This window comes from Amyelois transitella, chromosome 5 (assembly GCF_032362555.1).
Source record: "Amyelois transitella isolate CPQ chromosome 5, ilAmyTran1.1, whole genome shotgun sequence".
Lineage (NCBI taxonomy): Eukaryota > Metazoa > Arthropoda > Insecta > Lepidoptera > Pyralidae > Amyelois > Amyelois transitella.
This window is the reverse complement of record NC_083508.1, coordinates 2862623-2875678: the sequence shown is the minus strand read 5'-3', so window position 1 is coordinate 2875678 and position 13056 is coordinate 2862623. Positions and strand designations below refer to the sequence as shown.

The window sequence follows — 13056 nt, the reverse complement described above, 5'->3', positions numbered from 1 at the left end:
TTGAAAATTGTATTACAGGTTCAATTATATGGTTAGTGCTATCCCATGCCGTTGCAATGGTAACATGTATGTTTTTCCATGAACCATCTTTAAAAACCATAAGATTGGCGAATGGGCGACATGAGAGCTTCGGGTACTCGATAGCCTATCAAAATCATCTTAAAAAGTTAGGTTAGTAAGTAAATATTTTAGCTGTATCCTATAGTTATACATAGAATTTTGTAGATTTTTTTTTGTTACCAGTTTACTCATAATAGGAGCCGGCTTATTACTTGTATTATACATACTTGAATGAACATACATACATATAATCACGTCTATATCCCTTCCGGGTTAGACAGAGCCAACGGTCTTCAAAAAACTGATAGGCTACGTTCAGCGGTTTGGCTTAATGATACAATTGAGATCCAAATAGTGACAGGTTGCTAGCTCATGGCCTAAAAGAAGAATTCCAAGTTTGTAAGCCAATCACTTAGTCGCCTTTTACGACATCCATGAGAACGAGATGGAGTGGTCTTATTCTTAAACTTAATTTATTATTCTCTAACTTGAATGAAAATTGTACAAAAACTTGTTTATCAGTAAGTATAGTGACGAATTTAAATACTAACTCAACTACGCAACGCCGTATTTATCGCGCGATATGCTGTCTCTTGTACACGTCATAATAAAAAGTGAACCAGCGATGGTTTTTCGCGCTATAAAAACGGCGTCGCGCGCTTCATGCTACGAAGGCAGGAATAAATTAATTCCCCTTTATGGTGGTTGAAAGTATGTACTACTTATTAATTTTATTTTCAGTAATCGGCGCTCCAAATAGTGAAAATGGAAACGTGTATTCTTGCCAATTCAGTAGCGTTCTAGAGGATGATATACATTGTGACAAAAAATTCGAGTTAAATTCTACTTTCAACAAATATTTAAGTCATACTCGACGAGGTAATTTATCAAGTCGTTAATCTTTTTAATTTTTATTTATATAAATTATGGGCTATGATGCGATACACGGCCGTAGATCGTATTTAGTTTTTAAATTTAACTAAGTAACAGGAAATAATTACTTCAATTTGCAAACCGCTGTATAGTTGCATAAATAGCTAAACGAAGCATATCAGTCTTTTTCAAGACTGTTGGCTCTGTCTACCCAGCAAGGGATATAGACGTGATTATATGTATGTATGTATGTGGTTTGCAAAATTTATATTTTCTAGTGATCATGGACTTTGAGGTATGCGAAAAGTTAAACGCAACGTCAGAGAAACCATGGTACATATAAATATGGTTACGCTTCTTCCTTAAGAGGGTTAGGCAGAAAACTACATCATTGTTTACCAAGATCAGGTCAAAAGTACCCCAAACCGCCGAGCTTGTATGAAGAGAGTTATGAATGTGGATGAAGCGAAGGAAGTATGCAGAGATCGTGGCATGTAGAAAGAGGAAGTCTCTGCCTACCCCTCCGGGCGTGATTTTATATATGTATGTATGTATTTCGAACTTACTTCGAGGCTAACTTAATCAGTGTAATTTGTCCCGTATATATTTATTATTTATTTATTGTTTACCAACGATTCCATTACATTCGCCTATCAGTTTGAATTGATTATAACGGTTAAGATAGCCTTAAAACGAAACATTTTTCACTTTCATGTGTAGATGTCGCCTAGTCAAATATCTATTTATTTAATTTCAGCTTCAGATGACTACAAGTTCATGTTGGGGGCATCAGTAGCAGCTTTTAACGATTCTTTTCTGGTAACTAATACGTTTCATTTTAAACCGTATGTCTAATTACTATGTATGTAATTAGGATGTCTATAAAGTTTCTACTACGTTTTACAAAGCAATATTTTTTTAATAAGCTCTTTCAAGATTAGTTTATCTCTTCAGATATTAGGATATTGGCGAGATTTGATGTTAAATATTGTTAAAAGTATTGTGATCGCATTTCAGACATGCGCCCCTATGTGGTCTGGTGATTATGCGTTTGACCATGACGATAAAATAGAGAACACCTTTTTTGTTTGGGGGGCTTGTTTTGAAATAAATGATAATGGAAAGATATCTCTTCTTAATGGATTATACGGCCATCCTCGGACTGGTAAGTGGCATTTGTTGAAAAATTATTTAGTTTTACTTACCAAACACGCGTTTTATCCCAATAAGGAATTCCTTTCTTGCATTCCTTGTCTTCGTTATGCTTCCTATATCCCACATACATGGGATCAGGTCTCTTTGGTTGTCACAAGTCCAATAACGCAATATCTAGATTCTGCATATGTTTTTAAACCACTAAGGTGAATTTTGATCTAAGTTTCTTTCGGATTGAAAGGAGATTGACATAATTATATTTGTCCGGAACCGGCACTATGCTGAGGTGGCAATGCGACGGTCTCATTTTTGCTGATGGTCGATGGTGCCAAAAAGTCCTCGACTGGAAACTACCTTTTGGAAAGCGCAGCGTAGAACGGTGAGATGGACCGATAATCTGGTGAAATCCACTTGGATACGTTGAATGCAAACCGCCTTTAACAGAGCGAGGTGGAAATCAATGAGGGAGGCCAAGAGGTTTTGTGGTGGACGTCCTATAACTGATATAATGATGTGCCCTTTGTTTATTTAGTTTAGTTCTGTGAGATATGTTGAAGGTTTGAAATAATAAGTATTTATTATAAAATATAGTATCGTTGAGTTAGTAATTCGTAACACAAGTCTCGAACTCACTTCGAGGCTTACTCAATCTGTATAATTTGTCCCGTATATATTTATTTTATTTTCTGTTGAACAGGCCATAATGGGATTTAATTACCTGGTAACTGTCATTTCAGCTGAATCAACCAAGGGTAGTTTTGGATGGAAGACCCTTGTTGATGAAGAGAATAATTTAGCGTTTTTATCCAAACCTGCATCACCGGATTTACATGGTGATATTGTCCATTTGAGGGTGAATGTGGGAAATTTATTGGGTCCAATGAGATCCTTGGTTTTAGATGAAGATAATGCAAAAGATGAGAGAAAAATGTATTATCAGAATATGTTTCGGAATCATCGCAATTTGGGTAAGTCAGTCTTTAGCTTATGTTAACGTGTTTCTCAATTTAGGACCTCCGCTGCAAAGCTTTGAGAACTGCGTTCATTTTCCCAGATTTCTCAATTTCTGTTTTCTTTCTCATATAGAGTTAGAATCCCATATAAAACAATCCATAAATTTAGTTCGAGGACGTAGTTGAACTTAGTAGAACTTAATTTGTATGATTTGTCTAGTACATTTATTTTAGTTGAACTTCAACTACGAGTATATAGTTCACTTCTTTGGGTAAAATGAAAGTCTTGAACTACCCACAGAAACTTACCCTTTGCTCCGTTAAATGACTGATTACATTTCCAGGTACTGCAATGGCTTTGGGTAAATTTTGGCATACGGATACCAATAGTATGATCTACGCGTTTAGCTTCACAAGTAAAGACGTCGACGGAGGGGTAATAAGTTAATGTTATTACTATCTCTGTTACAAGGCTTGTCTCTTTCATGAGACTATTTGAATTTCAATTCCATTATTAAGCCTTACAGCTGAACGTGGCCTTGCGGTATCTGCAAAACTGTTGGCTCTGTCTATCTCGTAAGGGATAAAGACGTGATAACATGTATGTATGATAGTGTGATGCCAATTATAATCTAAGATTGATACCGTGTAATTATTTGACGAACGTTTATGCCTTTTATATTCGAGAGCCAATGAACATTCGTTTATAAGCTAATGCGTTTAGCTTTAAGCAAATCATGACTTCAAAATCTTCAGAATGCAGTTGAGAAGGTTACGTTGAGGAAGAAAGGGAGAGCAAAGGAAGTTTTTTGATCTTGAGGTGTAAAGAGAGCGTGGGTATCCCACGAGAACATTCTTTGTTGGATAAAAATTAAAGAAACGTTAAAATATTTCTAGGTGATGTTTCTGACATACGACCATGAAAATTTAATACTTATCATGAAAAATTCTAAATCGCCGGTGCAATTGGAGTACTCGGACGATTACGGTTTCATACCGAAAAACACAATGTACGGTGCTGCGCTTTGTGGTGCCAGACTAAATAATGACAGGTAATAGAAGTCAGTTATACAACAGATTAATAAATAATGATAAATATATACGGGACAAATTACACAGATTATCCACAGGTTAGCCTCGAAGTAAGTTCGAAACTTGTGTAACAAGATACTAAATCAATTATACTACATTTTATCCATCCAAGACCCAGGCCAATCAGAGAAAGTTCGTTTCTCATCATGCCCTGGCCGGGATTCGAACCTGGAACCTCCGGTGACATAGTCAAGCGCACTACCGCTGCGCCACAGAGGCCGTTAAACGCCGCCACTGATTATATGAACATAAACACATGTGCCGTGTGGTTACGGGCACCAATAGAAAAAAAAACAATAGGACTACTCCATCTCTTTCCCATTAATGTTGTAAAAGGCGACTAAGGGATTGGCTTACAAACTTGGGATTCTTCTTTTAGGCGATGAGCTAGCAACCTGTCACTATTTGAATGTCAATTCTATCATCAAGCCAAACAGCTGAACGTGGCCTTTGGGTCTTTTCAAGACTGTTGGCTCTGTCTACCCCGCAAGCGATATAGATGTGATGATATGTATGTACGTATCTTAAATGAACATACATAAAGCAAGTTTCATCTTTCACTTCTTTTTTTCGCTAGTTTTGCAGATCTGGTAGTAGGTGCGCCGGCGCAACCTGGCCTTTCTGCAACAGACATAGAGCTTGGTGCAGTACATATGTATTTATATGGGAGCATATAAAAAAGTAAGTGTTTAGGTGCTATATTAAAAAAAAAACTGATATTTTCATGAGCTATATTTGTGCTATCTAGTCCCTATCTATCCCTTTGAGAAAGAAGCGTTATCACTTTGCAAAGTGGTCAGATCTATTAGTATCAGTTTATAAAAAATGAGTAATTATTCAGATAAATTTTGAAATCTGGCCGCTTAAAGGAAAATCTTGAAAATATGAGGGTTTTTTTTTGTTAAAATTGAATAATTAATTATACTTCATCTCGATTTTAGGAAGACTTTATAAAACGAAAATTAACAATAATGAGCGTTAATGAGGAATCAAGATTCGGCACGAGTATTATTGCGAATGATTTGGACGGCGATGGCCTACAAGGTAAAAAAATATAACGAAATTAACATAAATTTACGGAAATTACATAGGTTACAGTGAAAAAGGTCGACGATGCAATACAAACCTATTTTGCTCAAATATCTTTCTTCCCACAGAAAAAGGTATTATAACTCCACCTTTTTAGATTTCAAGATGATGTTTTTTACATACTCTTCCTCATACATTCTCTTCTTTAGTAAAGTTATAGTTGACTATTATTTAATTTCAGAAATATTTGTAAGTGCCCCTTATCAAGGCGATGGAGTTTTATATGTAATATCTGGATATGAAATTAACATGAAGATAAATGATCAAGCGTCGACTGTGGACGTATCTGATTTTGAGGACATACAGATTATAAAGCGAGATGACTTTAAACTGTTCGCTTTTAGTGTGGCTGCAGTGGGGGACTTGGATAATAATGGATGTGATGGTAAGAAGGACCTAAGTTTTAATTTTGAAGTCGTAGATATATTAAGGTAGAAGGAAATCATGACGGTTGTTTCGAACTTACTTCTTGGCTTACTCAATCTGTGTAATTTTGAATAATAATGAATAATATAGAATTTTCAAAAACCTTATAGAGCACTAGTGAAATTTATAGTGATTTTGTAAAATAAAAAAACATCATTGAACTGTCATATTTTTTTTTTTTTATTTACCGATCTTGATTTTTAAGTGTTTATAACGATATTGGCTCAAATTGTAACGTTTTATAAGCATTTCACGCTTAAAAATTATTTAATTTTTCTAAAGCAATTTGTTGTGGGTATGATTTTAATAAGCTCTTCCTAGCTCATGTTTAAATTATTTTTTTGTTTTCAGAATTGGCAGTAGGCGCTCCTGGAAGTGATAAAGTTATTATACTTCGATGTATTCCTACCGTCACTATAAAAGCCACAGCTGAACTTGTTGGTCATAAGGTAAACAATTTTTTTTTACATACATACATATAATCACGTCTATATCCCTTGCGGGGCAGACAGGGCCAACAGTCTTGTAAAGACTGATAGGCCACGTTCAGCTATTTGGCTTTAAGTTATAATTTTTTTTAAATATTTTCTTATGGTCATGTGGTTGCTGTAAATTACTGAAGAGAGCACAATTATTTTTTAATGAGCTCAATAGATATTTTAATTTCACTTACAGATAGTCCCGGAATCAGTGAATGAATTCAAGATAAATGTTTGTATCAAAATGGAATATAAGTCGGAAGTGAAGGAAATTGCTGCAAGTAATATTTATTTTTCTAAGTTATAGTTGTACAAATACAAATCTCTTTATTGCGGAAGCACAGGTAGAAAAGATGTTAGTCTGTTCGTGCCACCATGACCTGTCTTCACAAGATGTACAATAATTACATCAGATATTTTTTTTTTTCATTTAAAATTAAATCATTAAATAATAAAAAGACATATTATTTCTAATATTTGACATGCCTACTTCAGAATGTATCTGTAATTATGTAATTTTTTTTTTCAAGAAATACTTTTGGAAAATACAATAACCGGTGCTGGAGCAACGCGAGCGAATATAAAATATGATCCAAAGTTAAAGTTAATAGACATAAGTAACAAACAGAAGAGTTATTGTTATCATGTAAATGTTACAGTCGTAAGTAACAACTTTATATTCTGGATTTGAATGTTTGTCTTTGTGTGCCATTACGTCTCCAGCAGTGCCGTGTAGTTTCTGAAATAGAACCACCCCATATCTATCCCAGGAATGTCGTAAAAGGCGACTAAGGGATTGGCTTATAAACTTGGGAGTCCTCTTGTAAGCGATGGGCTAGTAACCTGTCATTATTTGAATCTCAATTCCAACATAAGGCTATACAGCTGAAAGTGGCCACTCAGTCTTTTCAAGGCTGTTGGCTCCGTCTACCCCGCAAGGGACATAGACGTGACTATATGTATGTATGGATGTTTCTCTACATAATTATGATTTAATACTATTATTTGGTAAGCACTTAGGTTAATTATCGCTTCAGGAAAATATATTGTACTATAACTATAACTAATGCATGTCATTGTAAAGTTTTGTTTTAAACAAATGAAATAAAATAATTATTGTTTGCATAGGTTGGAAACGAGCCGGGTCTTTACAAATTCAAGTCCGAAGCCAAATTAATCACTGAAGGATTACAAAAAGATGGTGAGTATGTTTAATAATATACTTCAATCAAAACTAATGTAGTAAATGAATAATAATCTGGAAATAAAGGCTGCTCCTGAGGCAAGATGCCAACTGTAAAACAAAAAACAAAATTAATTTTGTTTCTACCAACTATATTATAAAGTTATCATAGTGGGCAATGGATTTAAAATTAATTGAATTTATTTTGACAAATCGAATCAAATATTTGAAAGGTTAACATTCTAGAACTTTTTGACAACTATACGTAAACTATTACCATGATCTTACAAAACAATTTACGGTTTTTTTTTCAGTTTTCAACGTATCTTGGGTAAGGGCTGGCCCGTATAGTAATTTAGTTAACACTAAACTTATTGAGCGCGGTTGTTCGGGCGATGATTGCATATACCATTGGAAAGTGGAATTCCTCTGGTCCGATGGGTGAGACTTATTTTAAAGAAAACATTGTATCTAACTTCAATAGTCAAAAATATCTCGTAAAAAAAGAACCTTTTAAATGAGTACCTTTTCTATTTATTTTTTTAAGACTTACTTGCACAAAATTTGGATTTAATACCAAAGAATTTTTTAATCAGGTTATTAAGATAGGCTTCGTGCAATCGCGCAGAAGGCCATTTTTGGTTATGATTTGATTTAATTATTTATATTATTTCAGTGAAATCAAAGATGGATACAAATATAATATCGGTTCGAATGTTGACGAGACTTTGACAATCCTTATAAAGAATGAAGGGAGAGTTGCATACACCGCCTGCGCAGTTATTAATGTACTGGGCGCGCCAGTCGACCAATTAGATTGTCCTAATATTGCAGAGGCATATGTTTGTCGATTACCAGCTGGATTTATGAAGAATTCTACGGTTCGTTTGGTTTTGCTTAAAGAAAATATTTTCGTTGTAAATTCGGCTCATGTATACATCATACAGGTATTAGACGCGCATGTAATGTATCTTTATTTTATCTTGGATGGTTCGAATCATTTTACTCGTACAATGATCCGTGGTCACCGAGCGTTACGTATGAGAGTACGTTACTTGCGCGTTTAATACCTGTATTATTTATAGAAAAATTATTATTTATTATTTAGCGAAGGAAATATGCAGAGATCGTGGCAAGTGGAAAGAGGTAGTCTCTGCCTACCCCTCCGGGAAAGAGGCGTGATTTTATGTATGTTATTTTATAAATAGTATACTGCAACGCGAACGTTTAAAATTATATTAAGATATTCAGTAAATTAATGTGCAAGTTTCCTCATGATGATTTCCCTAACCGTTAGAACATCGTTCAAAATTAAATTCAAAGGTGACGTAAACGCAGCCAGAACAAAAGATAGGATAATACTAATATTCTTTACATACATACATATAATCACGTCTATATCCCTTGCGGGGTAGACTGAGCCAACAGTCTTGAAGACCGATAGGCCACGTTCAGCTATTTGGCTTTAAGATAGAATTGAGACAGGTTTCTAGCCCATTGCCTAAAAGAAGAATCCCAAGTTTATAAGCTTACCTTTAGTTACCCTTAGTCGCCTTTTACGACATCCATGAGAGAGAGATGGAGTGGTCCTTTTGTTTTTCTATTGGTGCCGGGAACCACACAGCACAATATTCTTTACTTATTTCTTTTTTATGTTTCCAGCGTGATATTCAAATAAAACTAAAAACAAGTAGATTGAAAAATGATTTCACTGGTTTGAATGTAACCGTGAGTTTGTTTAACGATTGCGATGAAAAGAAGACTGTGCTTTCGAAACAGTTTCTACTGGACTACCGATTCATTACCGATACAGTTTCAGTTACAGGGTAAGATTTTACTTACTAATATTTAATAGATTATATTTAATAGCTTGTATACTATGATAAGACTGACCTTTCATGAATTAAAACTACCACATTTAATTTTAAATTTGATTAAATTTCCTAAATTTATATAAGAGAACTGGTGACTATTATCTCTGTCTACCCCGTAATTGATGGCAACATGATGATTAAACTGATGTGTGTCAAACCACTAACATATAGACGATATCGTGCTTTGAATGCCAGAATATAATCGGAATGACGTTATTATAACAACATTATGTCATTCCTATTTATTATATCACAATAATACAAATGTTTCCAGACTTATCTACTTCACAGATCCCTTTCAAATCAATTATATGTCATAGTCCCGTGAAAAAAATGGAGAATATATATTTTTTTAATTAAATTTGTGGTTGTAATAATCGCGTTTATATTTTGAAAATTTATTTCAGCGCCTCATTAACTCGTGGCATTACAGAGAAAACAATGAAAAGCAATACAGAATCAATTGATATAATTAATGAATATAAGGTATGAATGCATGTATACTAGCTTAATATCCAGGATATTTTTATAAATATTTCAAAAATTATCCTTGTCGGGGTTTTTTTATACTTTATTTTGAGTTGTTGGCAAAATTGTTAGTTATTAGTTACTGGGTTTGCAGGATAATTGTATCGAAAGAGTCGCTGCGATGGGGACCTGCCATTTGATACAATACTTGACGAGTTTGTGTGCCAGAATTGACTGAATAGTTTTGTGGTTTTAGTTACAAATTGATGACATTTAATTTTCTTTCATTCATTCTGAGGGCATTTTTACCAGTGGAATATTACAGCTTATTCTAATTTTCATTCCACCCATATAAATGATACCTAGCCTGTTCTGTCTTGGCCAAGTAAAGTTATTTTAACATTTTATGTCCACCAAGAACACTATCGTTTCTAGAATTATGGTTTTCGCAATTACTTTTCAGATATCGAACAAAGGAACTATTTTGTGGAAAAATATTCAAATTACAATTTCAATAAAGGAATCCAGTTTAATAAAAGAGATAGTGGTTAGTATTATTTTTTACTATAGTGAATATATATAGGTAGGAATTTAACGATAAGTTTCAATAATTTTATTCATGATTATTTTGTTCCAAAATTTGGATTTCGTTAGAGTTCATACAAAATAGCGTTTTTTAAGATACATTCCGTAACATAATAAGTATTACATTTCATTTTGTTAGTTCTGTGAAGAAAGAAGTCTCTAAGAAAAGACGTCTATGTAATTAATAATAATTATCACACTTTTTACAGCTCATTTTTTACATTAAACATGCAACATATATGTCTTATAACATAATGATATTTATAAATAGTGTGATGTCGATATAATATAATAAAAACAGATAATTATTTTATTTTTAAAGGTTACATCTGAAAAACTGAAATGTAAAACAAACGACCTAATGTCTAAGATATGCAGTTTGGATTTGCTACCCTCGTCGACTGTTCAGATAATCATAACTGCCGTGGTTTTAAAGAGAGATATAGGTATGTTCATTTATTTAAATAGCTTTACAAAATCACGTTAACTTATTTTTTAGATTTAATCTTGTCTACCTTCTTCACCTTTGAAATGCAATGGTATATTTATAAAAATTAATTCTATTTATATATCCATTAATGTGTCCATTTTGTTGTATTTTTATAAGAATATTTTAACTTTACAAATTATTCCGAACACTAGGGTCAGCTAATTTAAAAAAACGATGCTTGAAAACGCTTGAGCCATAAGATTTTAGGTTGAATTAATTTTACAAGATTAAAATGAAATTATTAATGAAAGTTTTTTTTTTCAGAGGTGCTACTAATGACAAATATATTAAAAATAACGAGTGAATTGTCATTGACTCTATTTCCCACATCGATCACAAAAACTGCGAGGTAACTACTTAAATTCGTGTCTTTACATAAATACTTAGAAAAATATTTTTGTGGCTAAAATGTTTTTAATTTTTCTTCCAGCGCTACGTCTGAACCGGTTTTCGAAAAAGATTCTTCTATTGGTCAAAATAAGACTGTTATTATATTGATAGCTGTATTGATTGCTATAATACTATTAGTTGCATTCATTTATGTACTGTTCAGAGTAAGTACGATGTTAAAGTTTTGCTTTGAGTCTTATTGATTTTTTTTTATTCATAATTGGAACGTGTGTCATTCAAGCAGAGACTGAATTCTCTTTTCAAAGTATTGTTCTTTTTTCTTTTAAATTCTTTAAACGATTTAAATATATTTTCAGTTTGGATTCTTCAGAAGAAAGCAGAAAGAAGAACTACAGGCAGAAATAAGAAGAAGGAGTTTTGTAAGTTTTGAAATTATTATTAACAAAATTTTTGTATAGTAGGTTTATGGCAGTCGAGTTAACTTTTGAATGTATATGGAATTAAATCAATCACTCACTTTGTGTAAAAGGTTTTGAAATCATGTGAATATGTGACTTCCCTGTGCTTACAGCATTTTTTTTCATGTCTAATATCTTATTCGGTTTTTCGCACTTTATGAAGATTTAAAAATAATTAAAGTGACTGGATATACAATACTTATGTAACATATCTTGTTCATTTTTTCAGAAGAGATCAACTGCATCATCACATCAAGATGTCTCTCTCATAGAAGTTGATGATGTAAGTTTTAATTTTTTCTGCTACATATTTTTTAAACGTAATTTTTTATTTATTTATTTTAACTTTTAGCCTTAAAGGTACTATACCCAGGTGGACTTAATGCTAATAACATTCTTTACCAGTCAATCTTATATAAATACTTATACATCATAAATATATTTTTTTATTTCTGGTTAGCAGAATTTGTAAAAGATTGTTTTTTTTTCAGGATGAGACAAACGACGATGCCTTCCTTTGTGGAACATCGTCTAATTATACACGTGCTTCCCAACGGTCCAAGGTTTGTTATTATATTATGTATCTGAATAAATTTTTATAGGTACATCATGACTACCAAATATCATATCATTTAGCCTATCAGTTGACCTGAAAGTTTTTCAAGACTACTGGCTCTGTCTATCCCACAAGGTATATAGACCTGATCATATGAATGAATGAATTGGAAATATTAATGTGAAAGTTAATTATTATTTTGTTTACAGACAATGGATGGATCAGACAACGCTGCAGCTAACAAGTCTGATGTATTAGAATAAATGTTACGACGACGTGCTAGTACAAGAATAGAAATTTCATAAATCTGTTTTATTTCCGAACAAAACGCAATTTTACGCCATAACGAAACCCCGGATAATTTTACACACCAAGATTAATATCCAATTCGGAAGATTAATCCTAACAATTTTCAGAACAAAGTTTAAAACTCGTGCTTTTCTATTAATACATTGTGCGGCCGCCTACACGCTATGATTTTGTTGGATATATTTGTTGATATTTTAACAAGAAAAGAGAATTTTTTTTTAAATACAGCACAAAATGTACTTATGATATGATATTTTAGTTAATACACCTAATCAAATAAAATCAAATCAAATAAAATATCGAAATTAATAATGCTTTTCATGTCCCTAATCTCGTCAGTTTAAATGGTAGTCTTGACCTGACCTTTTGCTAGGACGTCTTCGATTAGGTCAAGTACGTTCGTCTCAATGATACACTGTAATAAGGTGTAACAATGTTTTGCAGATATAATATAGGTCTCTTCCAGGTCCTCGTAATAAAGAAAATACAACTACAAAAAGGAATACTTATAATATTCGGTTTAATAACTGTAAATGAAAACATTGTTTGGCTTCCAACAGAACTTGATTTGAACCAGTTTAAATATATATTTCTGGAAATGACAATCGATCGAAAATTAATATATACAGATATGTAAAATCCTGTAATCCTTCTA

At 32.9% G+C, this 13056-nt stretch overlaps 1 protein-coding gene and 1 long non-coding RNA gene across 2 annotated transcripts; both read left to right on the top strand.

The window, feature by feature from the left end:
• Positions 1–812: 812 nt before the first annotated feature.
• LOC132901787 (uncharacterized) lies at positions 813–2090 on the top strand. The gene is made up of 3 exons (XR_009656900.1): positions 813–939; positions 1691–1752; positions 1951–2090. It is a non-coding gene; the product is annotated as an uncharacterized LOC132901787 (long non-coding RNA).
• A 754-nt stretch (positions 2091–2844) lies between these two features.
• On the top strand, positions 2845–12366 carry LOC106138394 (integrin alpha-PS4). The gene is made up of 22 exons (XM_013339534.2): positions 2845–3056; positions 3386–3477; positions 3939–4093; positions 4711–4814; positions 5075–5177; positions 5404–5607; positions 6000–6097; positions 6324–6408; positions 6658–6788; positions 7256–7328; positions 7625–7751; positions 7987–8191; positions 8973–9136; positions 9592–9670; positions 10116–10199; positions 10560–10683; positions 10992–11076; positions 11158–11281; positions 11435–11497; positions 11766–11819; positions 12028–12099; positions 12302–12366. Exons 4-22 carry the CDS (start codon positions 4797–4799, stop codon positions 12353–12355), a joined length of 1947 nt encoding a protein of 648 aa, XP_013194988.2. The 5' UTR covers positions 2845–3056; positions 3386–3477; positions 3939–4093; positions 4711–4796; the 3' UTR covers positions 12356–12366.
• Positions 12367–13056: the final 690 nt, after the last annotated feature.

Coding starts and splice junctions, on each gene's coding strand:
- LOC106138394 (XM_013339534.2), top strand. Junction 8,192..8,972: donor GATTTATGAAGAATTCTACG/GTTCGTTTGGTT, acceptor TTATGTTTCCAG/CGTGATATTCAAATAAAACT. Junction 10,200..10,559: donor GTTTAATAAAAGAGATAGTG/GTTAGTATTATT, acceptor TTATTTTTAAAG/GTTACATCTGAAAAACTGAA.